Here is a 24075-nt window from a genome sequence, read left to right on the forward strand (position 1 = left end):
CGTACTACTGGGAAAAGTCAAAAGAAGGTGCTATAAGTGAGCTGATGGATGCAATTGTCACAAAATAACACCAAAACTTTCTGTCAATTCCACAATTCAGTGTTGAATTTTTCTGCATGATCTTCACAGGGTGTCAAAGTTGTACAGTAAATTTGAAATATAGTGGTAATACTGATTAAAGGTGTTCTTATGAATAATAACGTGGTTTGTAATGAAATATTGCTAAATATGCAAACCAGGAGCCAGCTGTCAGTGTTTAATTATTTATTCTTAATGCTTTGGTTCAAATGTCAACAGATGTGACGTTGCCCAGGATTCCCTGATACCCCCCCCGGGGTCTTAAATATTTGCACAGTTCTGTCCTGTTTCAAACTATCACATTAAAACCGTGACTCTTTGCTTAGGGGAGTTTTATTTATCATCAGGTGCAATGACACGAAAGAAAAGCACGGCTGTTTTTATTTGAAGGTTCACATTTGTTAGTCCAACAGTCCAACAGGGCTAGCAAACAGTAGCTAAGACAACACAGGTCTCTGAAATGTCATGTAAAAACATCTTTTGCAAATTTAATATTACTTTGTATTTATAGTTTTTGGTGTTAAAAAAATTGATGGTCACTTCAATTTGCATAATTTTATATAGCATTGTATGTCACACGTCATACACTTCCGGCTAAAAACAGCAAGGCAGCAGCGTTTTCCTGCGTTCTTATCTGCAGTCAAAGAGCCGTCGACCACGGCTACAGTAATGCTTCTGCATTATTATTTATTGTACAATGAATGAAGTCTCAAAGTTAAAATTGGACTTTAATGGTTAATTTAAATATTGGAGTATATAGTCATACATTTTCATAGTTAAAAAACCTACAAAAATCGAATGAATTTTTCCATTTTTTTCCCCAGAAAAATTGCTAAAACCTAAAAATTGGTACAGTATTAAAAAAAAATAATCTAAGGTTTTATTTTAAGGCCATATTTTAACATAAAGACTTGCTTATATCAGCTGGATATCCTCTCCGCAACATCATGACTCTGTAGTGAAATTAAATATAAATACATACAGGACTGTCTCAGAAATATAGAATATTGTGATAAAGTTCTTTATTTTCTGTAATGCAATTAAAAAAACAAAAATGTCATAAGTTCTGGATTCATTACAAATCAACTGAAATATTGCAAGCCTTTTATTATTTATTATTGCTGATTATGGCTTACAGTTTAAGATTAAGATTCCCAGAATATTCTAATTTTTTGAGATAGGATATTTGAGTTTTCTTAAGCTGTAAACCATGATAAGCAATATTAAAATAATAAAAGGCAGAAAATCACAATATTCTAAATTTCTGAGACAGTCCTGTATGTATACATGTTGATCTTTGTATATCATAGGCCCTATTCAGTCCTGGCATTAACATGCGCTCTGAGAAATCCAGTCACAAGTGTCTGGCACTGAGCACATCTGTTCACACATGGCATTTTAATCCACCCACCCAAAATGTGTGTTTAGATTGGACTTGAAACCATCCTGAACTGTGTTCAATCCTTGCATTAGCACTGACCACTTTATTTTAATTTTAGTTTTTATTTTCACATACGAAAAGACAATTTCAAAAACAGAAATAAAACAAGAATAGTAAATACCTCCCCCAAAACTATCAAAAATAAATCGACAACAACAATGAGAGAGAGCAATACTTGTGTTTGGAGTTGCTAAAATGCATTTTAATACCAGGTCTCAACTGGCTTTCAGGCTCTTTTTTGATCAACAACTGAGCTCAATGTGATTGCTAAAAAGCCAATGCAAAGAATATAAAACTATTGTAGTCGTCAAAGTCATGAGAAAAGGATCAGTGCGTTCTGCTCTAAGCTGTTTGCTGAATGGCAGCTATCAGTCCTTCTTTTTGTCGACATAAACCCTTTCCAGCTGTGGGCTAACCTGGCAACATTATTCTATCTTTCCTGGAGGGCAGTATGCTGCTAGTTATGCAGCCGCAGTGAGATAAGGTGAAGATTGGGTGTTGGCTCGGATCCTCAGCTGTCAATCACTTTGACGCAAAGGCAACCAACCAAGCATTTATCAAGCTTAACTTCTGGGTAGAAATGCATCCCTGTAACCTCTGTAGTCTGGTCCTGGCTCTTCACAAAATGGTGTGAACATTGGTGCAAGATTGTTTGTTCATTTGGAGCTTTCAATCCACCGAGTATAAATTGTCTTCTCTGAGCGGTGCAGCTCACCAACCTCGGCACGTGTTTCAGGTTTGTTCTTCATTCATCTCACATCTGGGATAGAAAACACTTCCTCTCACGACTCAGAATAGGATGAACCGATGAAAATATTACTCCTTTTGCAAGTTTTCTACTGCTACATGTCTTTTAGAAGTTATTTACGTATATACAGGACTGTCTCAGAAAATTAGAATATTGTGATAAAGTTCTTTATTTTCTGTAATGCAATTAAAAAAACAAAAACGTCATACATTCTGGATTCATTACAAATCAACTGAAATATTGCAAGCCTTTTATTGTTTTAATATTGCTGATTAAGGCTTACAGTTTAATATTAAGATTCCCAGAATATTCTAATTTTTTGAGATAGGATATTTGAGTTTTCTTAAGCTGTAAGCCATGATCAGTTATATTAAAATAACAAAAGGATTGCAATATTTCAGTTGATTTGTAATGAATCCAGAATGTATGACATTTTTGCATTACAGAAAATAAAGGACGTTATCACAATATTCTAATTTTCTGAGACAGTCCTGTATTAATGTTAAAAGTGTAAAGAATATAGCCAATATATCCCATAGTGTCACTTTCTATATTTTCTATGTTACAATTAATAACGTCTCCGCACCTTCAAATCATTTTCTATTTGTTACAAATAGCTAATATCCTTTACTAGACTTTGTGAAATGTTTTGAATCGTACACAGAGGGCCTATTACAATTGTTTTGCCCCCTGTTCTCAAATGTATTTATGACTAATCCTCTTGTAATCGTATAAAATGAATTACTTTTGAAGTTCCTCCCAATCCGGAGCCGAGGGAGCAGAGCAACAGATCAATGTTTGCTCCCTGGTAGGATAAGGTGCAGTCTGGGTCAGATGTCTGGGCTGGTGTGGCGTTTAACAATTTTTCCCAGGGCTTTAGTCTCAACCTGTTCACTCAGGTTGGAATAAATTCCCCATTGTGCACTTTTTTATTTTGTTATTACATTCTAACAAAATAAGATCTTCATTTGGCCTCAGTCTTAGTACTTTAATGAAATTACTTCATTGATTAGCTTTAAATTAGAATTAGAAGCTGTCACAAAATTGGCATCATTAAAATGCAGAGGTGTCAAAGGTATTCACATTCATTACTCGGGTAGAAGTATAGATACTAGAGTTTAAAAATACTCCTGTAGAAGTATCAACTCAAGTTTTTTACTCAAGTAAAAGTATAAAAGTACTGGTTTCAAAACTACTTAAAGTATAAAAGTAAAAGTAATGTAAGGGGGAAAAAAGCCATTAAGCCATTGAAAATGAATGCATCTTAGTATAATGCAAATATATTAAAGAACCATATATGTGTACTATTGAGCATTAACATGTGTTTCAGAGAGCAGAAGATATGATGACTAGTTGCCTATAAGTATTGTAATGGTGCAAAAAGTCAAACTTCAGAGGCATGTTATCATTTATCCTAACCTTTATTGGAATGTACATCCAAGTTTAGTTGCAGGAATCTGAGGGAACGGATGTAAGAACAAAACTGGACAAGAACATCTGAAACAACCACAACCAAATTCACTCTATCCGGATGGAGCAATTTAACTGGATAGTTTTTTTTTTAAAGGCCAAAATGAAATGGAGTAACGAGGCTGTTTTTAAAATGTAAGGAGTAAAAAGTACAGATAATTGCGTGAAAATGTAAGGAGTAAAATTAAAAAGTCGTCTGAAAAATAATTACTCCAGTGAAGTATAGATAACCAAAATTTCTACTTAAGTAAGGTAACAAAGTATTTGTTATTTCGTTACTTGACACCTCTAAATCGGATTTATTAATCACAATCGATGTTAAAAAAAGGAAATCGGAAAATCGATTTTTCCTTTTTTGCAGCTGGCTGCATTACAGACAGAGCTCGTCTAGTCATCTTTGTTTGGTCAAGAAAATTGTAAATGTTGTCACTTTACTAAACTCAAGGAGGATTTACAGTATCTTTCAGTTGCACTTCATTCCCAATAGGGAAATTTGTTTGCTATTTTTCTTTAAAAATAAAGATAAAATATTTGAAACAATTTATTCCATTGTCTTTTGTAGTTTTACCAAAAAAATCGAAAATCGGGTTTTCAGAGAAAAAAATCGGGATTTTATTTTTGTCCAAAATCGCCCAGCCCTAACTCCAGGTTCTTTGCAGATTAAGTCTAGCTGCAGTTTTCTGAATTTCATCCAAGACTCCAGAGCCGAAGAGACCCGGTCATGCAAACGAACAGCATTTATTTCTACTTCTTACTCTTGGCATTGGTATGGCTGGCTGCAAGGTTACGCTGTAATCGTCCAGAAGGCCGTTGAGTTATTTAAGTATGGGGTTTTTTTTTTGTTTTTTTGTTTTTTTCTGCTGAGATACTTTAAAGTGAAGGTGCTTCCTGCTTTCACTTGTGTGCAGACTTTAGCAACGTGAACAATGGTGTAATGGTTAAAGTGTCTGTTAAATATCGCCCTCGCTTCATTTCCTTCAAATTGTCACTTTGAAAAAAGCAATTCAATACTGGTTTTATGAGTCAAGTAACACTTTCTGAGATTCAGACCTTTGCTGCAGGAGTTACCGCAAACGTGTTCTGATGTGTACTTTCCACTCCGAGGTGACAGGAGCTCTGCTGAGTTGACACCAGTCTTATTTTTATCTTACTGTCATGGGTTTGTCTCATACAGTGCTCAAAGGCAGAAACGCCTAAATGCTCGCCCACTGTTAAAGCTTCAGATATTATCATCCCAGCATGAGCTTCATGAAGACGCTGGCGTGTCCCCCACCGCTGATCTCTGCTGGGTAATGATTCATTATTAGCAAGCTTTCGTAAGATGTCACAGTCGGAGGCAAAGGTCTTTGATTTGGGATGTGAAATGCATGATTTCCTTGACTCAGTTGATTCATATGCCAGAGTGAAAGGGAAAAAAAGTTTTCTCATTATAGCTGAATCAAATTTACATTTATTTTTCTTTCCTAAGACAAGGTCAAGGGCTGCTACAATTTATCAATCTAAATTGTTGTCTTATTTCTTATTAGAAAACTCAAAACCTTGCGGGAAAAAAGTTCCAAGTTCAGTGTGAGATTAAATTATTTGTGCATAAGATGGGTGGAAAGATTGGTTTCCTGGAGATAACAATTTAAAGCCTTATTACATGTATGAAGATCTGATTTTGTAAGATTGTTTACTATTAGCTAAAACTAGTGTTGTCCCGATCGATCGGGCCCGATCACGGCATTTTCAAAACATTGGTATCGGCCAAAAAAGTATCGGGACATACCTAGTTATTAATGTTTTTTATATATATTAAATCGTTTTATATATTGTTGCATTTAATGTCACTTCCAGCCGGCGTCCGGTGTCACTTCTGGCTGGCGGAAGTGACGAAGTGAGCGAAACTAACATGGTTTACATGTTTTGAATTGTGAAACGTTATGTTCATGTTGCATTAAGCTGCTGCTATTCATTTCATGCCATTCAGAATGTTGCACTAAGGTTAAGCCAAAAAGTATTTAAATTTTCTTGTGTTTGTAAGTTTTGAAGTTAAATTTATTTTTGTTTTTGTTATTGCACTATTCTGCACTTTTTGTTTTAGTTTACAATTTCATGTTTTTACATTTTGTGGCACCAGAGCTGATAAGCTTTGTTGAAATATATGTCCATGTTGTTCTCCAATGGACAATAAAAGAAACTTTTTTTTTTTTTTTTAATTCACTGCCAAAATGTATCTGATCGGGAAAAAATGGAAATGTATCGGGAGCCAAAAAAAGTGATTGGATCGGGAAAAATCGGGATCGGCAGATACTCAAACTCAAGTGATCGTGATCAGATCCGGAGCTAAAAAATCCTGATCGGGTCAACCCTAGCTAAACCTCGATCATTTCGGCCGTTCCGCCTCCATTTACTGTGACTGCGTTTCCATGCAGTCAATAACCCTTTTAAAACCCGAATATTGGCAATAACCCGAATTTGCACAGCCATGTAAACACCAATAACTCCTTTTGACTAACCCGAATTTGCTCATATTCGGGTTTTTAAAAACCCGAATATGACCCCTGGGTTACTCCTTTTAAAACCCGAATATTCGGTCATATAAACACCAAACGGAATATCCCGATCAAACGGAACATGAATTTGTTTTCTGCACATGTTCTGTTCACAAGGAATCCTGGTCTTTTGAGTCCAGGACGTTCTTATAAACATGGAGAAACTCAAGACCACGCCACACTTTTGGAGTGAAGAGGAGACTAATCACTTCATAAATGTAATGAAGGATATGAACATTTTGGCATTTGTAGACGGTAGAAAGTGACGGGATAGTGAGATTTAAAAGAAGGTGAGAGAAAAGTTGCGCGAAGCAGCATTTGTTTTAGAAGAAGCGGAAATGACGGGAATTACATCATCACGTTCTCCGCGCGTCGCTGGTTTGATCCAGATAACCCGAATGATTAATTACCATGTAAACGGAATATTCCGAATGTTTCAGTAACTGGAATATTAGCAATAACCCGAATTTTGATTGCATGTAAACGTAGTCTGTGACGGACCCGGTAGGATCCACTGATTCAGCAAACTCTGTACATCATGGTGGCAGTAGTGCTCCATTTTTTGCTGGCAACTATTAAATAATTCAATAAAGAAATGAGAAAAAGCAAACTGGAACAACAGAACTAGCCTTGAAGGGGCTGCAATAGTTGCCGTACTTGCTGTTTGCTGTTTGTACTGTATTAGTGGCGATTAATGAGAAGAGACGACTCGTACTCAAAGGAGACACATTGAGACAGCTGAGCCGACAGCATATCGACTCAACGCCGCCCCACACCCAGCACCCTTTCATGGTACTTGTTTTGTCTGCGTATAACCTCCCAAAAATTCTTGTTGCGAGACAGTTCCTGTAAATGGGGGCATGCACGATGTTTGTGGTCCCGTAAAACTGCTCCAGACCCTCACTAATGGAAGCCTGTTGTGTCTTTGTTATGCCACTTGAGAGAGATTGTGAGGGGAGGGCGTTCAGTTAACCCTTTTGTGGGGCAATAAATAATATCGTTTTATACAAAAACTGGAGTTGGATGTTAATTTCTGTACTGTAACCAAAGGAGCTGCACACGCTACCTGTAAATCTAAGAAAAACCTACCATATGGGTTAGATCCACATAGTCGGTTTTGAAATGAGTGAAAGACCATGTATTTCAGAATTCATTTAATGTCTGAAAATAGACTGTATTTTATAAAACAAGTTAGTACAGCCGATGGAAAAAACCAACAACCCTCTTTTGATGATATAAAGGGAAAAAAGCAGGAAATTGTCACATTGGAGTAGCCAAACCAGTTAAATGATTGTTATTGTTTTCTTAGAAATGCGCCCATCCACTTTTCTGTGAAAAACATTTTTTTAACAGTTTTATTTGAACAGGACAAATTAAGTAAGGCTATTGCAACAAGTTAAAGGTTGCTATTCCCCCTGGATGCCTGGCTCCGCAGGTGTTTCGGGCATGTTTAACCAGGTGAGGCCCTGCGGCGAGAACCTCCGTCACCCCCATAAGTTATGGAGGGTTGATGGTTAAATTATAATAGCTCTTGTTACACCAGACTGTTTAAAATGTAAAAAAGTTAATTGTTCACATTTCTATCAATAATTAATTCCAAATTATTCCAGATTCAATTCAATTTTATGTAAATGGCGTCTATTACAACAGAAGTTGTCTCTAGGCGCTTTCCAGAGACCCAGAACATGCCCCCCGAGCAATTATTACATAAACATAACAGATGTATACTTTAAAACCTAAAGACCAAATGTCTCCTATGTATTAGAGTTATTAAATTGTACAATCAAACCTCCAGTTAGTCTCAACAAAACAATTTATTATGGACACTGTGGCTGCGTCCAAAATTCCATACTTCCACCCTAATGAGTAGCAAAAACAGTATGTGAGATTTTTTAGTGCGTCTGAAACATTAGTACGTACTCAATAGTATGCGCTATCCATACTCATTCCAGAGAAATGTATTAGTATGGATTGATGGACACTAGCTAAGCAGAAACGTCCCACAATGCAATGCATCGGTGTTTGGTTGCTAAGTGATACGTATATGTCATAAGTATAATATAAAGTATAAAAATATTATTATATAATATTACTATTATAATATTTGTATATAATGTCATCTTGTTTCGGCCAGGATAAACAGGAAATAGCGGTGCTGCTACTGCTGCCGTGACACGTCACTTCCTCCCAACAGCAGGAAGTGACGTGTGGCTCTTAATATTACGTCCGAATTAATGGACACTACTGATATTTACTCAAAAGTGTGCCGAACTTAAGTATACCTTTAAGGCCCCGTTTACACGGAGCAAAAACGGTGGCGTTTTCATGCGTTTTGGCCGTTCGTTTACACGAAAACGAAGCTCAAAGTCACCAAAAACGCTAATTTCTGAAAACTCCGGCCAAAGTGGAGATTTCCAAAAACTCAGTTTTCACGTTTGCTTGTAAACGGAGGGAAACGGAGATTTAGGCTTCAGAACGTCACATTCTGAGACAGAAACGTCATCAGCGTCTTTAGTGCCACCTGTGTTTACAATTTGTTTGGCCACCGTCAATATTTTCTTGTATTTTACCGGTCTTATATTCTAAAGTCACACTTAAAAGTAACTCCACTTCTCTGTCACTCCAAACGAAAGACTCTCGTTCCGTCTTGGAAGTAACTGGCAGTCAAGGCTGATTTATGGTTCCGCGTTACACCAACGCAGAGCCTACGGCGTAGGGTACGCGGCGACGCGCCCCGTACGTAGGCTACGCCGTCGGTTTAACGCGGAACCATATTATTCAGGCTTCACACGTGTCATTTGTTGATGTTTTTTTCCAGGATTCTGATTGGCTAGCATGACTTTACGCTTCTCGTTACACTGCCCCCTGCAGGTTTGGATGCTCATAGCACCGTAACAGCGTATTTATCCGGGTTCGTGTAAACGAGGATATTTTTCAAAACGTAGAGGGGGAAATGTCCGTTTTTGTAAATACCCGGCTACGTGTAAACGTGGCCTTAGTATATACTGTTTAGTATGGCATTTCGGAAGCACCATGTGACTTTTTAGTCGTTGAAGTTTGTATAATTTTCGTGTTGCTTCCTGAGTGATGTGTTGTTTTTGATCTTTGTAAGAAAACATTTGTAAGAAGGAAGTACGTCGTCATTGGTAACGCAACAAATCGCTGCGCTTGTACTTGTACTTGTTGTACGGCTGCCATTTCCAGTGGGTTCCGCCAACACCCCCTGCTTCGCCACAAATAGGGTCCCAGATGGCTAATGGTGCGTTGGATTAGTCAGCAATGGAGCTCAGTAATGTAGGAAGTTTTAACCCAGTGATCCCTGCTTAAACATAAGCTGACATGCAGCCATTCGCCGGGACATGAATCACTGCCTCTTTGAGACTAATTTAGTCCCTGATTCATTAATCACACTTTTTGCCCCGCTCCGTAGCACGCTTGTGCTCGCCACCGCGCTTTGCTCTCGGTTTGTATCCAAGTAATTTATCGGCATGACTGAGAAGTGGACGTGATAAATATTTGCCTTCAGTGTTTTTGCAGCCGAGGAAGTAACGTGTAATTATTAGCTTTGGCTTCGTACTTCTGTAAACTGTGACGTTGTTCCCCTTCGGACCCGGACAGGACAAACGCCTGGTTTGTTTCCACCGGTTCATCAGGAAGGAATCGCTTTCGTTTTCATTTAAACCCTAATAACAAATATTTTGACTCAATCCTTGACAGTTAAACTCGCATAACCTTTACCCCCCCCCCCAAAAAAAAGGTCTCATTATCAGTAGTACAACTTTAAATGTGCAGTGACGCATTTGTACAGTAAAGATGCATTTTAACTGTTTAACATGTTTTGATCAGCTGTTAAGAAATAAAACAAAAACACAACTGATTAGAATTTTTCCAATTGTTAATCTTCATGTGTACAAGATAATTTTTTGATACCCACCAAGAAAGAGAATTAATTATTAATTAAATAAACTGGGAAAATACATTTCCAGACAAAAAAAACACCTTCAACTCACTGCAAAAACAGCCCTGCTAGAAATAAGCCTAATATTCCTAAATCTAGTCAAATTTGTATTATTATGAGCAAAAATATCGCTGCCAATGGAGTAAGAAAGATTTTCTTGACTAGAACTCTGAAAACCAGCAAAAATAGTCTGAACACAGTATTATTTTTTCTTGAAACAAGGCTTTTTAGCTTTCTAAGAAATGAGTTTTTGCAGTGCCGTTCAAATGATTGCAATCAGACAATTATGTAATTGACTTGGATGGTTTCAGGCGGCTGCTGAGTCGCCAGGTTCCCGCTGGTTGGGCTTTTTTGTTGTATTTTATGTCTTTTTCATCGTCTTGCTAAAAATGTTTTAGTTTAGTTCAGTCACAAAAGATGACTGTAGCCTCCTCAGCAGCATCCAGCCTCCATATGGATCATGTTGTGCATAAACACTCACACAGATCTGCTTGGACGCTTCAAATACCTGCTAGTATTAGTACTATTAGTAGGGCTGGGGATCGATTCAAATGTCAAGGTTCGATTCCGATTCTTAAGATTCAGAATCGATTATCAAGATTTGATTCGATCCGATTCGATTCCGATATTGATTTGGGTTAGTGTTAATAAAACTGTTTTTTCAGCTGTTGCATGAATTATATGTCTGTAGTTCTGCAACATATTACTACTAGTATTATATTGAGATTCAACAGCAAGTATTGCAGCTAATGATGCTGTAAGGACCAATCAGCTCCCAGAATGCTGATAGAACTGCTTTCAGAAACATCGTGTGGATCAGAATTACCAAACAGATCCAGGGAGGAAACAGAGACGGATGAAATCGGTTTTATTTTTTCCCACATTCCGTTTTTATTTCTTCCATCTTCGGTCTATTTTGGTTTTTAATTTTTGAGCATTTGGTTTTTATCATTTTTTGCAAATGTAACCCCAAGACAGTATATAAAGTAATGAAATATCGACAATTTATGCAATTATAACCAACACTTTAATGTTTTATACCTTTTAAACATATTTAAAGGCAAAAACATGGCACCAGTTATTCTCATGTCCAACAAAACATTCCTTTTTTGGGGATAAACAAAAAAATAACCAAAAGTTGTAATGTAATGATGAAAAAAAATAAATAAATAAATAAATAATAAAAAAAGAAAAAAAAATCGATCTTTAGACATATGAATCGATTTTTAGGAATTAATATGAGAATCGATTTAGAATTGGGATATCGATTTTTTTCAACACAGGCCTAATTATTAGTGCTAGTAGTAGTAGTAATATTAGTTAGATATAGGATTGTAGGCTACTCTCTAATTTGCTCATTGAAATTCCTGTGAATTCTTCATGGGTTGCATCGGTATAACAGCAAATAGGCATAATGTTTGTGTAGAAAACACTTTGATATGCGGTGCAATCAGGTATAATTCCTGCAGAGGGGAGGACCAGGAGTTGGCTTAAAGTTGGAGCTCATCAATAAAATTCAAGGTTTTTCACTGATTTGATGCCGTCGTTTTATTCACCCTCCTCTAAGCTGCAGAATCAAAACAACACTCGTGCGGGTCTTTACATCGGTAGACTGATAAAGGTTGGTCACGGCCAGCTGGACCACTAAACTCTCCTTCCTGACCTAAATGTGACACGTCTTTCTCTGATGTTGACTCGTTTCTAGGTGGTTCCACCCAAACATCACTGGATACGAGGCAGAGCAGCTCCTGTTGACGCGGGGCGTCCACGGCAGTTTCCTGGCCCGGCCCAGCAAGAGCAATCCCGGGGATTTTACCCTCTCTGTTAGGTAACAGCACCTTTTTTTTATGTTTTTTTTTTTCTCTTTGCATCAGCAGCTTTAGTATTTAACACCACTGTTTGCAGCTGTTCAAAGTTTAACCCTGAGAATTATAAAAAAGGAGAAAAAAAAGTGGTTTTCTGAGCCCAGATGAACTCAAAAATTACCCATAGTGCAAAGCTAACCTGCTCAGTACGTTGGATTTTGTGTGTTTTCGGTCCGTGAACCAGGACTGACTTCTGTGGTTGGATAAAAGTGGGAAGTTTCCCACTCAGGTGCTGGAAAAGACCCTGGATTCCCTGAAATCCCCCCCCGTTGAGTCGGCAGTGACCGTAATATTTCGCCCGCGAGTGAATAGGTGGTATTTAAACTGCAGTTGTTTCTAGGAGACGACGCATTTAGAAAGTGTCATTTGGTAACATTTATACCCCGTCCACACGTAGCCGGATATCTGCGGATATCTGCTAAACCGGAGATATTTTCCTACGTTTGGACCAGTCATCCACATGAAAACGCAAATAAACGAATGTTTAAAAAAACTCCGGGCAAAGTGAAGATTTTTGAAAACTCCGTTTATGTAGATGCGTGTAGACAGAGACAACCGGAGTTTTGCGTTTTCGAACGTCACATTATGCGCCAAAACAACAACAAATCTGCTCTGATGTGCGACTTTTGTTTACTACACAACTACAGATGATCCAGCATCTGTTCTCCAAGCTATTTATTAAATAAATGGTCTCTGGTCTTGACCACCGCTTACTGCGTTACACCGACACAGAGGCTACACCGTAGGGTACGCACACCCTACGGTGTAGGAGCCGCAGAGGCGCAGCTTCCCCGGGAGCCGCAGATGATCTACAGGTTAGAATGCTTATGAATGTGGTCGAAAACGCAGATCTTCGGTTATGTGTGGATGCAAATTTTTTTATAAACGGAGGGGGGAAATATTCGTTTTTAAAAATACCCGGCTACGTGTGGACGGGGTATTAGACTCAAAACAAGACGCAACGAGTCGAACGAGCTGAATGAAGTGAAATACAAAGTAAAAATTTGCTCCTCAAGTCTTATTTATTTCTATTTTTATCTGTGTTTAAAAGCCCTTGGGGGCAGATTTACTACCCCCTCGGGGCAAATTAGCGTCTCGTTGAACACCATAAAATATGTTTGCTGTTATCTACGGTCCTTATGACAGTGAAGCCGTGCAGACAGAGAAAGCTTCCTTTTTATAAAAAAAAACGTTTTTTTGTGGCACTAGTAGCCTTTATTTAGAAAGTAAACAGGAAATGGTTACAAAGATGTGTGAGACATTGCAATATATAGCGACAGGCTAGGAATCGAACCTGCGCTGCCAGCACGAGGACTATAGCCTCTACAAATGGCGCCCGCTCAACCCACAAAAGCTATCCAGGGCCCCAAAGCGTCCTTATCTTTTTTGTTTAAAAAAGTTTGATCTAGAGTTTGGCTGCATGTGATTTTCTAAGGACCGGGTCGGTCGTGTTCGGTGACATAACAGAGACTCGCAACTCTTCCTGATGCAATCTGGGATGTGTTTGGGGGCAAAAGGCCCACCGAGCAGTTCATCAGGACCGGGGATCGACTCGGCCACCTCTTCTATGTATCTGTTGCTCTAAATGTCTTGAAGCGAAGAGTTAAGGCATGTTTTTTTTCTTTTTTTTGCACCGACCCTGAATCGTATCGGGTTATTTAACCGAATCTGCAGTGATTCGTCGTGTTGTTTTTGTCTGTTTCAATTTTAGTTTTAGTTTAGTCTTTGGGTCGAGCTATCATACTAATTTTTATTAGTTTTAGTCACGTTCATTCTCCTTTTAGTCGTATCAAGTTTCAGTCGACTAAAAGTCAGAATTGTCCAGGACCATTTTAGTCTTGTTTTAGTCAAAGAATGTATTTAGCCAAACCCATTTTACAATTCAAACACGGTTATCTTATTATTATATTATTGTTACCTTATAGACTCAAGAATACATTCATTCCAGATACAGAAGACTAATTTGAGTTTACAACATATTTATTTTTCTGCATTTCTCACCGTCTTTTTCTTTTTCCACGATACATTGGGTTTTCTTTTCCACGTCTATGTAGGAAAGTGTATCCAAAGATGGATCTTCTTCTTCTCCAGCCCCAGAGCAGATCCCTGCGTTTCTCTATGTAACTTTGTTTTTAATGGACGTTAACTAGAGCTCTGCGTTAACGGCATCAGCCTCTAACTCTGCAGCTGCATCTTCTGGATCTGATTCCCCGCTGCAGCGACTGGGATTGAGGACTAACGTCACCCAGCAGAACTAAACCAGAGAAACTACTGAAAACATGGACATTAAACCAGAGAAACTACTGAAAACATGGACATTAAACCAGAGGAAACTACTGAAAACCTGGACATTAAGGATCTTTGTTATAACATTTCATCTCGTTTTGGTCAACAAAAATGAAGACACATTTTAGCAGAGTTTTTATTTTGTAATCTACATTTTAGTCTCGTTTTTATTCCTCTACGTTATTGCATCATATGTCTAAGTATCGTTATCCTCCAACATTGACCAACATTTTCGTTGCGTCTCGTTTTCCTCAGTTGATAAAAGGTTCGTTGACACCGATATTTAGTCATAATTTTCTTTGACAAAAGCAACTTTACTGTGGACTCGTCGTCATGACAACAGCATCACAAATTAATTAGTTTCTAGGATTTCCAGCTCGATGTTTTAGCTCACTCTTAGTTTACTCTTAAAAGCTTTTTTGAAATCACATCAAGCTACTTTTCTGCAAGACCTGCTCATTTCCATCGTTGTTTAGTCATATTTTTCAGTGATTCGGTTAAATAATCTACAAATTAAATGCATAAATGAATCAGGCACAGGTCCATGCCTGCAGTGGTCTCTATATTACCACTGTGGGGTCATTTAACAAAAAAAAAAGTGAATATTTGCAGTTAATCAGGGTTTTTGGTAGTAAATCTGGGCCCAGCTGTTTGAATGACTGCGGTTTCAAGGTTTGTGGCGACACAAGTCACAAACTAAGATGCAAGAAGAGGCCGTTTTGAAGAGCGGCTCTTCCTTGGCAACAGAAGCTCTTGAGAGACGCGTCGGTTACCCGAGCGCCTGGACGAGAGCCCGGACGCATTAGTCAGGCTGCGACTGCGACACGGTCTCTCTGCGTGAAGCAGAGAGACGCTGGAGCGAGGGACGGGAGGAGATAAGCAGTGGGGTTTTAAACGATGCTCCGGAGCGGGAGACCTGTCTGTCCGGGCTGCGACCTCAGCCGCCTCCGACCTCGTGTTGCTGCGGGGGTCGTGATCGACCACCGGAAGGTGCTGGGCGAGTCTCAGCCGCAGCTTGTGGTCTCGACGAGCTTTAAACACACACGCCGAGGTCAAGTGGGGAGTGTGTGGGGCCTCACGATCAAGGCTGGTGCACCATTCATCTTAAACTGTTTATATAACTTGCAGGGGGGGGGAGAAAAAAAAGGAAAAAGACAATCCTCTGCTTACAAATGAAAAGCTTATTTCTTAAGCTGTAAAATGTACTGCTGCTCACTCGAGTGCACACACTGTTTCTGCTAATACTGAATTACATTGTTGAGTGTTAGGGTGCTAAAGGGCAACAAAAATATAGTCTAAACTATTGGAGACTTTCCAGAAGCTTATCATGGGAAGTTAAGCAGCGGGAATTTGGAAATATTCCAATTCGAAAGCTTTTCGTTGGAAATAATTGTAATGTGTGGGAAATCTTGTGAATTTACTTTAAACAATTGGAAATTTTAGGTAATTTAAACTTATTTTTTTTACTTTAAATGACATTTATTTTAATTTTGATTTACTTATGAGCAGAACATTTTAATGTTTTCCTTCAGTCCAACAAAAATAATCCAACAATAAAAAATGAGACAATTTTGAATAAATTCATGAATATTAGTCTTATTTCTAGATTTTTGCAGTGCAGAAGTTAATATGTTGTAAATACATCAGGAAAATAAGTCAAAACATGTAAAAAAAAAAAAAAATAATAATAATAATAATAATAGAGTTCTTTGGAGGTTTATATTGATAAAACGATCCGCTTCCAGCGACGATGCTAAGCTCGTCCAGCGAGGGGCCTCGTCAGACTGAGCTGTGGCTACAACTCATTATCAAATTAATTCCCAGATTATCGCTGCAACCCTGTGAGAATCGAGCCGCTGGCGTTATTATGGCTCTGTTGTCGAAACACGCACAATTTTAACGCATTTCTGAGTCTGAAAGTTGCCTGAAGCGGCGATTAACGTAAGCTCAACAGTCACGGTAAATGTTTGGGTAGTTATTTGTACTTTATTATTATTTCTTATATACCTCTGTGCTGCTTCTGGGTTCACAAACCTGATAGATCTACTGTAGATGTCTGAAAAAGCAACAGCTCTGAGCGCTGACATCCCTGACATGACGAGGCCAAAGATAAAGTCTGAAGCAGCAAAAATGTGATTATTCTTCAAAGCTCAGTTTTGCTCTGCGAGGAAAGTGTCCTGAGCCAGTTTCCCACATCATTTCTCATGCTCTTTTTACACTTTGAGGACAAGAAGGAGACACTTTAACTTGGATCTTAAAAGAGAATTTAGCAGCAGCAATAATCACAGAGACCGAACTGATTTGCTCCCGTGTTACTTAATCTTACCCTGGTTTCATCTCCATGTTCACACTGCAGCCTCGTTACTTTCACTTTTACACAGAAAAGTATCAAAATGGTTATTGTAAACGTTGTTTGCAGTTGAAGGAGCAAAAAGACAGAAAGAAAATGATTATAGATTGTTGTAATCGGTAATAAATCAGTAACTTTGAGCAGAGTTTTCATGCAGAACTGTGTTGCAGCTGAATTGAACTGTTGTTCATGCTGACGGGAGCATTTTCAAATGCAGAACTTCATCATTGTTGTGAGGAAGAGCCGCCTCGTAAATGTCCCGCTGGTGGATTTAACTGCAGTATTCTGCTTCCTAGATCTTCTAAAGGTCTGAGGACACGGACGTTAATGACGAGAGGAAGTGAGGTCTCATTTATGGGAAGTTTTTAATCCGATTTAGCTGTCGGTAAAACCGTAACATAATTGTCATTGCCAACCTATAAACTTCCTGCGTAGATTAAATTACTCCCCGTCTTTGTGGACCGAACCCTGTGTTATTAATGAGATGAAACGGCATCTAAATGTAGGGAAAATCTAATTTGAACAGAGCCAGATTGCCATATTTAGCTGGACAACTGCACCGAGCAGCCGCGCAGACAAAGTTAGCCCCGTCCAGCAACGGCTGTTGTCATTTACCCTCCGCCGTCTTCTGGAGGTGACGTCTCATCGCTCTTTTTTTCTGTCCATCCATTTTTCCAAACTCGTTTTTGGAGCCTATCCCAGCTCGGACCCTTCTTACCCAGATTTCCAGAGTGATGGGCGCATCAGGGTGAGAAGAGAGGCTGATGGAGTGAAGCTCCAAACATGCCGAGTGGCTGCCGTGCAGGCCTGTGGGGTCGGTTCAGCACTGCAAAAAATCAAAATCTTACCAGGAATATTTGTCTTATTTCTAGTTAAAATGTCTCATTTTTAGTCAAAAAATCTCATTACACTTAAAACAAGAGTCATTACCAGAAAAATGACCTGTTATTTGACAATTTTCACCTGTTTCAAGTAAATTTTCACTTGAAATAAGTAGAAAAATCTGCCAGTTGGACAAGATTTATCTTCTCATTACAAGCAAAAAAATCTTGTTCTACTTAGGGCTGGGCGATATGGACCAAAAGTCATATCTCGATATTTTCTAGCTGAATGGCGATACTCGATATATATCGATATTTTTTCTGTGCCATAATTGGGGTTTCCCCCAAAGCATTATAGCATAGCATCTCTGTTAGCTTCATTTTTTTCTGAGGCAAACCCTTAAAAAAAAGGTCAGTTTTAATACAAAGCCTCGTGCCAAATGTCACACAGGTTCCTTTATTAACAGAGGTCTGCACAATATCAAAATGTATAAAACAAATGAAATAAAAATAAACTGCCTTCATATATAGAATAAAAATGCGTCTTGAATAAAATAAAACAAATATCCCTTTCCTGCATAACAATTAAATTAAAATACACTGTGCAATTAATACAATGTAGACAGTAACAGGCAGACTTTTCCACTGAGGTTGACAGATGTGCAAATAACAAAACATTTGTGCAAATCTCAAATAAAACATTCAATTCAATTTGTCACAAAATAAGCTATATCAAAATCATAAAAAAAAATGTTTTTAAAAAATGTGTTTTTTTTTTTTTTTTTTTTAAATCGATATAAACGATATTGTCTCGTACCATATCGCGTTTGAAAATATATCGATATACTGTTTATATTAAAATCTCGATATATCGCCCAGCCCTAGTTCCACTGGCAGATTTTTCTAGTTATTTTAAGTGAAAATCTACTTGAAACAGGTGAAAATTGTTGTTTTTTCCAGTGATGAGTCTTGTTTTAAGTGTAATGAGATTTTGTTTTGACTAAAAATTTGACATTTTAACTAGAAATAAGACAAATATTCTACCTGAAGATACTGAAAACTAAGGATTTTTTTCCTTCCCTGATGACACAAGCAATTTCCAAGGTGACAATCCCAGGATCCATGAGGCTCAAATTGTGAAAGAGCAGTTCAGGGAGCACGAAACTTCATCGGCCACCAGTCCAGACACCGACGTCTTTGAGAGTCTCTGGGATGTGGTACCAGGAGACTTTGTGAAGCGGTCCCACTCTCCCATCAGCAATACAAGATCTTATTGAAAAATGAATGCAGCTCTGGACGAAAATAAATCTAGTGACATTGCAGAAGCTTATCGGACTGATACCACAGCAAATGAGTCCCGTAATCAAAGCTGAGGGCGGTCCAACGGCGTATTAGTGTGTATGACTGTCATTGCTGGACGAGCAGTGTATGTAATGGCACTTTTCCACTAGAACCTACTCTGCTCTGCTCATCTCAGCTCGGCTCGACTCAACTCGGCCTGGTTTCTTTTCCAATAACAATCCAGCACCTGGAGCAGAAGTAGGAGGGTTGGAGCGAAGCTGCTGTGATCTAAACCAGGGGTCGGCAACCCAAAATTTTGAAAGAGCCATATTGGATCAAAAACACAAAAAATAAATATGTCTGGAGTCGCAAAAAATGAAGTCTCGTATAAGCCTTAGAATGAAGGCACATGCTGCATGTTTCTATATTAGTTAGAACTGGGGGAAGATGGTTTCTTTCATTATGCACTTCGAGAAAAAAGTCGAAATTTCAAGAAAAAAGTTGAAATGTCGAGATTATTGTTGAAGTACAATCTCGAGAAAAAAGTTGAAATGTCGAGAAAAAAGTCGAAATGTTGAGAAAAAAGTTGAAATGTCGAGAAAAAAGTTGAAATGTCGAGAAAAAATTTGAAAAGTCGAGATTAATGTTGAAGTACAATCTTGAGAAAAAAGTCGAAATGTCGAGGAAAGTCAAAATTTTGAGAAAATAGTTGAAATGTCGAGATTAAAAAGGAAAGGAAAAAAGAGGAAAAAAGGAAAAAGAAGAAAAAAAGGAAAAGAAAAAAAAGAAAAGAAAGAAAGAAAAAGGAAAAAAAGAAGAAAAAAAGGAAAAAAAAAGGTCAAACTTTTTTGAAAAAGTTCCAAGGAGCCACTAGGGCGGCTCTAGAGCCGCATGCGGCTCTAGAGCCGCGGGTTGCCGACACCTGATCTAAACGAAGAAGACAACAACACTAAAGATGTAGAACCTGGAGGAGATGATAATGTGCTGCTGGGTCTGATTGTTCCATATCTGACCTACTGTGTTGAAGTTTGGGGAAATGCCTGTAAAACATATATTCAATCAATTTTCATTCTGCAAAAAAGAGCCATAAGAATAATCAGTAGAAAACGATATAGAGATCCAACAAATCCATTATTCCTTCAGTTAACATTGTTGAAATTTCATGAATTAGTAGACTATAGTATTCTGCAAATTATGTTTAAAGCTCATAAAAAAACTTTACCAATCAACATTCAGAAAAGATTTGAAAAAAGAGAAAGCAAGTATAACTTAAAAGGAACAGAGATTTAAAAAAAACCAAGATTCAGGACAACATTGATGGAACTTTGTGTTTCTGTGAAAGGAATCAGTTTATGGAACAATCTGAATAAAGAAAACAAATAATCCAAATAAAACATTACATTCAAAAGAACAATTAAAGCCAGTATGTTAAGTAAATATAATGAAATATGTTAGTTAAGTTTGATTGACATACCCATAGACGGCGGTAATTTTATTTTATTTTAGTTTTTTATTTACTTAGTTGTTCTTTTTTTATTTATGTTATTTGTGAATTTATTTCTTGGAAAAAGGGGCAGATCAGATAAAATTCTTCTTCCTTCTGCTCCCTTTTCATTCACAATTTATGAACATTTATATTTGTATTTGTATTGAATTGTTTTATTTTTTGAATGAAATAAAGAATAAAATGAAAATGAAACTGTGACTTGTGCTTGATATCAAGTTAAAAAATTAGTGAGAGTAGCTTCAAGCTTTTTACATTTTTTTTTAGTTTGTCTCGGCGCTGCAGCTGAGCAGCTATGAAGTGACAGAGCTCCTGGTAGATCTGGTCGTTCCTTATCGCCCGTCTAGATCCCTTTTTAATTCTCTCCTCAGCACCAGGTTTATGAACATCTGCACCTCAGAGTGGGATCATGAAATGAAGTTTGCGCTACCATTTCCTATCGAATAAAATGAACAAGAAGCCGTCGGAGTTGCTCTTTCTCTGATGTCACATCCTGACTCAGACGTCTGACTCCAACCCCCCGACCAATCGGTGGCCTGTAGTGTGATGATGTCAGATACAGCCTACTCAGCCGCTTAGAACCTCGGCAGAATAGTTACAGAAAAGTATCTACTCGGCACGTTAGACCCTAGTGGGAAAGAACCAAACCGAGTGGACTAAGTAGGTACTAGTGGAAAAGCGCCATAACTGTCATTGGCGAGGTCCTAGCGGAGATTTGAACAGGGAACCGTCCGTCCGCGAGGTGGGAAACGCTCTCCACCACCACTTTTTATGGTGAAGTGACATCAAAATAGTTCCAGGATTCAAATCAAGAGAAGTGTCAGCGTAGATTATTGAAGCAACGTTATGGTGCTGCTAATCTTAGTTCTGCATGCCCTCTTATTCTTGAATACAACCGTCATCCAACTATTCACCCAGTATCTGTTGCTTATGTTGGACGGATGCGAGGAGCGGAGATTCCCAGACCTCCCCCCCCCCCAGCCTCCTCTTCCAGCTTCGTTCGGGCGTTCCTCTAAACAGCTGAGAGATATCATCTCTCCAGCAAGTCCTGCATCGTCCCCGCCGCCTCCTCCCAGTGGGACGTATCAGGAGGAGCAGAAGGCCTCGCTGAAGCCCAGACCGGCTCCACGGGCGCCGTACGACGTGGAGGAACAGCCGAGCTGAAGCAAATCACCCCCAACCCAGAGACGAGGAGTCCAGCCTTTTTTTCCCAGCGGAGCAGCTTCAGATTCAGATTCAGCGCCTCTGATTGTCCTTCAGTAGCTCGTGTTTACCGTCACATCCCTCCCGTATTGGACGGGAAAGGAGTGATGCAGACCTAAGCACTAGGCCTGTGTTGAAAAAATCCATTTCCCAATTCTAAATCGATTCTCATATTAATTCCTAAAAATTAATTCATATGTCTAAAGATCGATTTTTTTTTTAATTTTTTGGGTTTTTTATTTTTTTCTTCTTTTATTTATTTATGTATTTTTTTTAATTTTTTTTCATCATTACATTACAACTTTTGGTTATTTTTTTGTTTATCCCCAAAAAAGGAATGTTTTGTTGGACACGAGAATAACTGGTGCCATGTTTTTGCCTTTAAATATGTTTAAAGGTATGAAAACATTAAAGTGTTAGGTTATAATTGCATAAATTGTCCTTATTTCATTACTTTATATACTGTCTTGGGGTTACATTTGCAAAAAATGCTAAAAACCAAATGCTCAAAAATGAAAAACCAAAATAGACCGAAAATGGAACAAATAAAAACGGAATGTGGGAAAAAATAAAACCGATTTCATCCGTCTCTGTTTCCTCCCTGGATCTGTTTGGTAATTCTGACCCACGATGTTTCTGAAAGCAGTTCTATCAGCATTCTGGGAGCTGATTGGTCCTTACAGCATCATTATCTGCCAATACTTGCTGTTTAATCTCAATTAAACAGCTTCCATAATATTTTTAGTCACAACTCACAAGTCCATACCTATCCAACACGCAGCTTTAATCACCTCAGACCCCCAAAGACTCGCACATCACAATCTCAGTTTAATATTGGTTTCAGAGGATCAAAAATATGGAACTCATTACCTTCATACCTATGGCAATTCTCATCCAATCAATTAAAAAAAGCTCTAAAATCAACTCTTTTAAACAATAAATACTTCCCATATGGTCTTCCAACTTAACCAGGTGTACCCAATCTTATCATTTTTATTGATTTTTGTTTAATGTTTCTGTATTTAGTTTAACTTTAGTTTTACCCCCCCCCCCCCCCCCCCCCTGCATTTGTTATTGAGTGTATCTGCTTTCCAATGCTCTGGATGTATGTAAATGGAGAAAGCCACTTCTCAAGCCCCTGGAGGGTTTTTAGGCTTTCTCCTTCACATTTCTTTCTACTTTTATATTGTGTTACAAATGTTTTTTATATGTGAAAACAAATAAACTAAACTAAACTAAATATAATACTAGTAGTAATATTTTGCATAACTACAGTCATATAATTCATGCAACAGCTCAAAAAACAGTTTTAATAACACTAACCCAAATCAATATTGGAATCGGATCGAATCAAATCTTGATAATCGATTCTGAATCTTAAGAATCGGAATCGAATCGATTCTTGACATTTGAATCGACCCCCAACCCAGAGACGAGGAGTCCAGCCGTTTTTTTCCAACGGAGCAGCTTCAGCTTCAGATTCAGCGCCTCTGATTCTCCTTCAGCAGCTCGTGTTTACCGTCACCATCCCTCCCGTATTGGACGGGAAAGGAGTGATGCAGACCTCAGCGCGACGGATGCTGCTCCCGCCTCCCTGTTTTCTAAAGAAAACCAAATTGCGATAAATCCATAAAGGCTATCAGCGAGTCAAAGCCGGAGAGCGAGGGAGGAGGGGAACGCTAATGTGATGTGTTTTGCCTCATTCCAGAGTTAATGGTGTTAAACTGACAGAAAGAGTCGAGGAGGGAGCCGTAACGGGGCCGTAACGGGGCCGCAGACCTGCGGCGGCCTGCCAACAGCCACTAATCGAGCCATGAGACAATTACCAGGAAATACTGAGAAGAGAGGAGGGGGTTATTGGAGAAATAAAAGCAAAAATGGATGAAAGGATGTGAAATTCTTTAAAAGATAAAAAAAAATGATGGAGAAGATGTTTTTTTTTTTTTTGCCGTTCGATACGACCATTAGCTGATGATCATTTGAGATAAAAAGTAAATAAGTGAGGGAAAAAAAGATGCTGGTATCTGATCTGCAGATCAGATATCGCTGACTTCCTGGATAAGTCCGTTGTGGATCTGCTGAGTGTTTCCTTTGTGTGTCGTCATATTCAACACCTTTTGTTCGTCTCCGCCGCCGATGGGACGAGTTCACCGACCTACCTGGCACATTTACATAACCGGGGCTGTTAAGAAGCTTCTCTTTCTTCTTATGCTTCTGGGCAAATATCTCCTGGATCAGAAGTGTGTGTGTAAGCGTGTGTGTGTGTGTGTGTGTGTGTGTGTGTGTGTGTGTGTGTAAGTAGCTGCAACTATTCAAACTAGCCACAGGACTTTGGATATGCAAAGTGGTACCAAATGTTTCCTGGCTTATCAGCCTCACCAGCTGCATGCTTTTCTTTTCTTTTCTTTTCTGCTGCGCTGCAATCAGAGTCCAGCCTTTATCCAAAAACCGTCGCTGCAAAAACTCCAGGATATAAAAAAAAAAAAAAAAGGGATGATCCTTTATGGAGATTTGTTTATTTAGCATCATTTTTCTA

At 38.5% G+C, this 24075-nt stretch overlaps 1 protein-coding gene across 6 annotated transcripts in view; it reads left to right on the top strand.

Annotated features, from left to right (window-relative positions):
* ptpn11b (protein tyrosine phosphatase non-receptor type 11b) overlaps positions 1 to 24075 on the top strand; it is a 98179-nt gene that overhangs the window by 14731 nt on the left and 59373 nt on the right. For all 6 annotated transcript variants that reach the window (XR_009783859.1, XR_009783858.1, XM_061736766.1 and 3 more), the window contains exon 2: positions 11935 to 12057. Coding sequence is in view for 4 of the 6 variants with exons in the window: in XM_061736766.1 (XP_061592750.1) it covers positions 11935 to 12057 (123 nt within the window). In the remaining 2 variants the exon portion in view is untranslated. The remainder of the gene's footprint in view (positions 1 to 11934; positions 12058 to 24075) is intronic.

Source organism: Cololabis saira, chromosome 12 (genome assembly GCF_033807715.1).
Source record: "Cololabis saira isolate AMF1-May2022 chromosome 12, fColSai1.1, whole genome shotgun sequence".
NCBI classification, from domain to species: domain Eukaryota; kingdom Metazoa; phylum Chordata; class Actinopteri; order Beloniformes; family Belonidae; genus Cololabis; species Cololabis saira.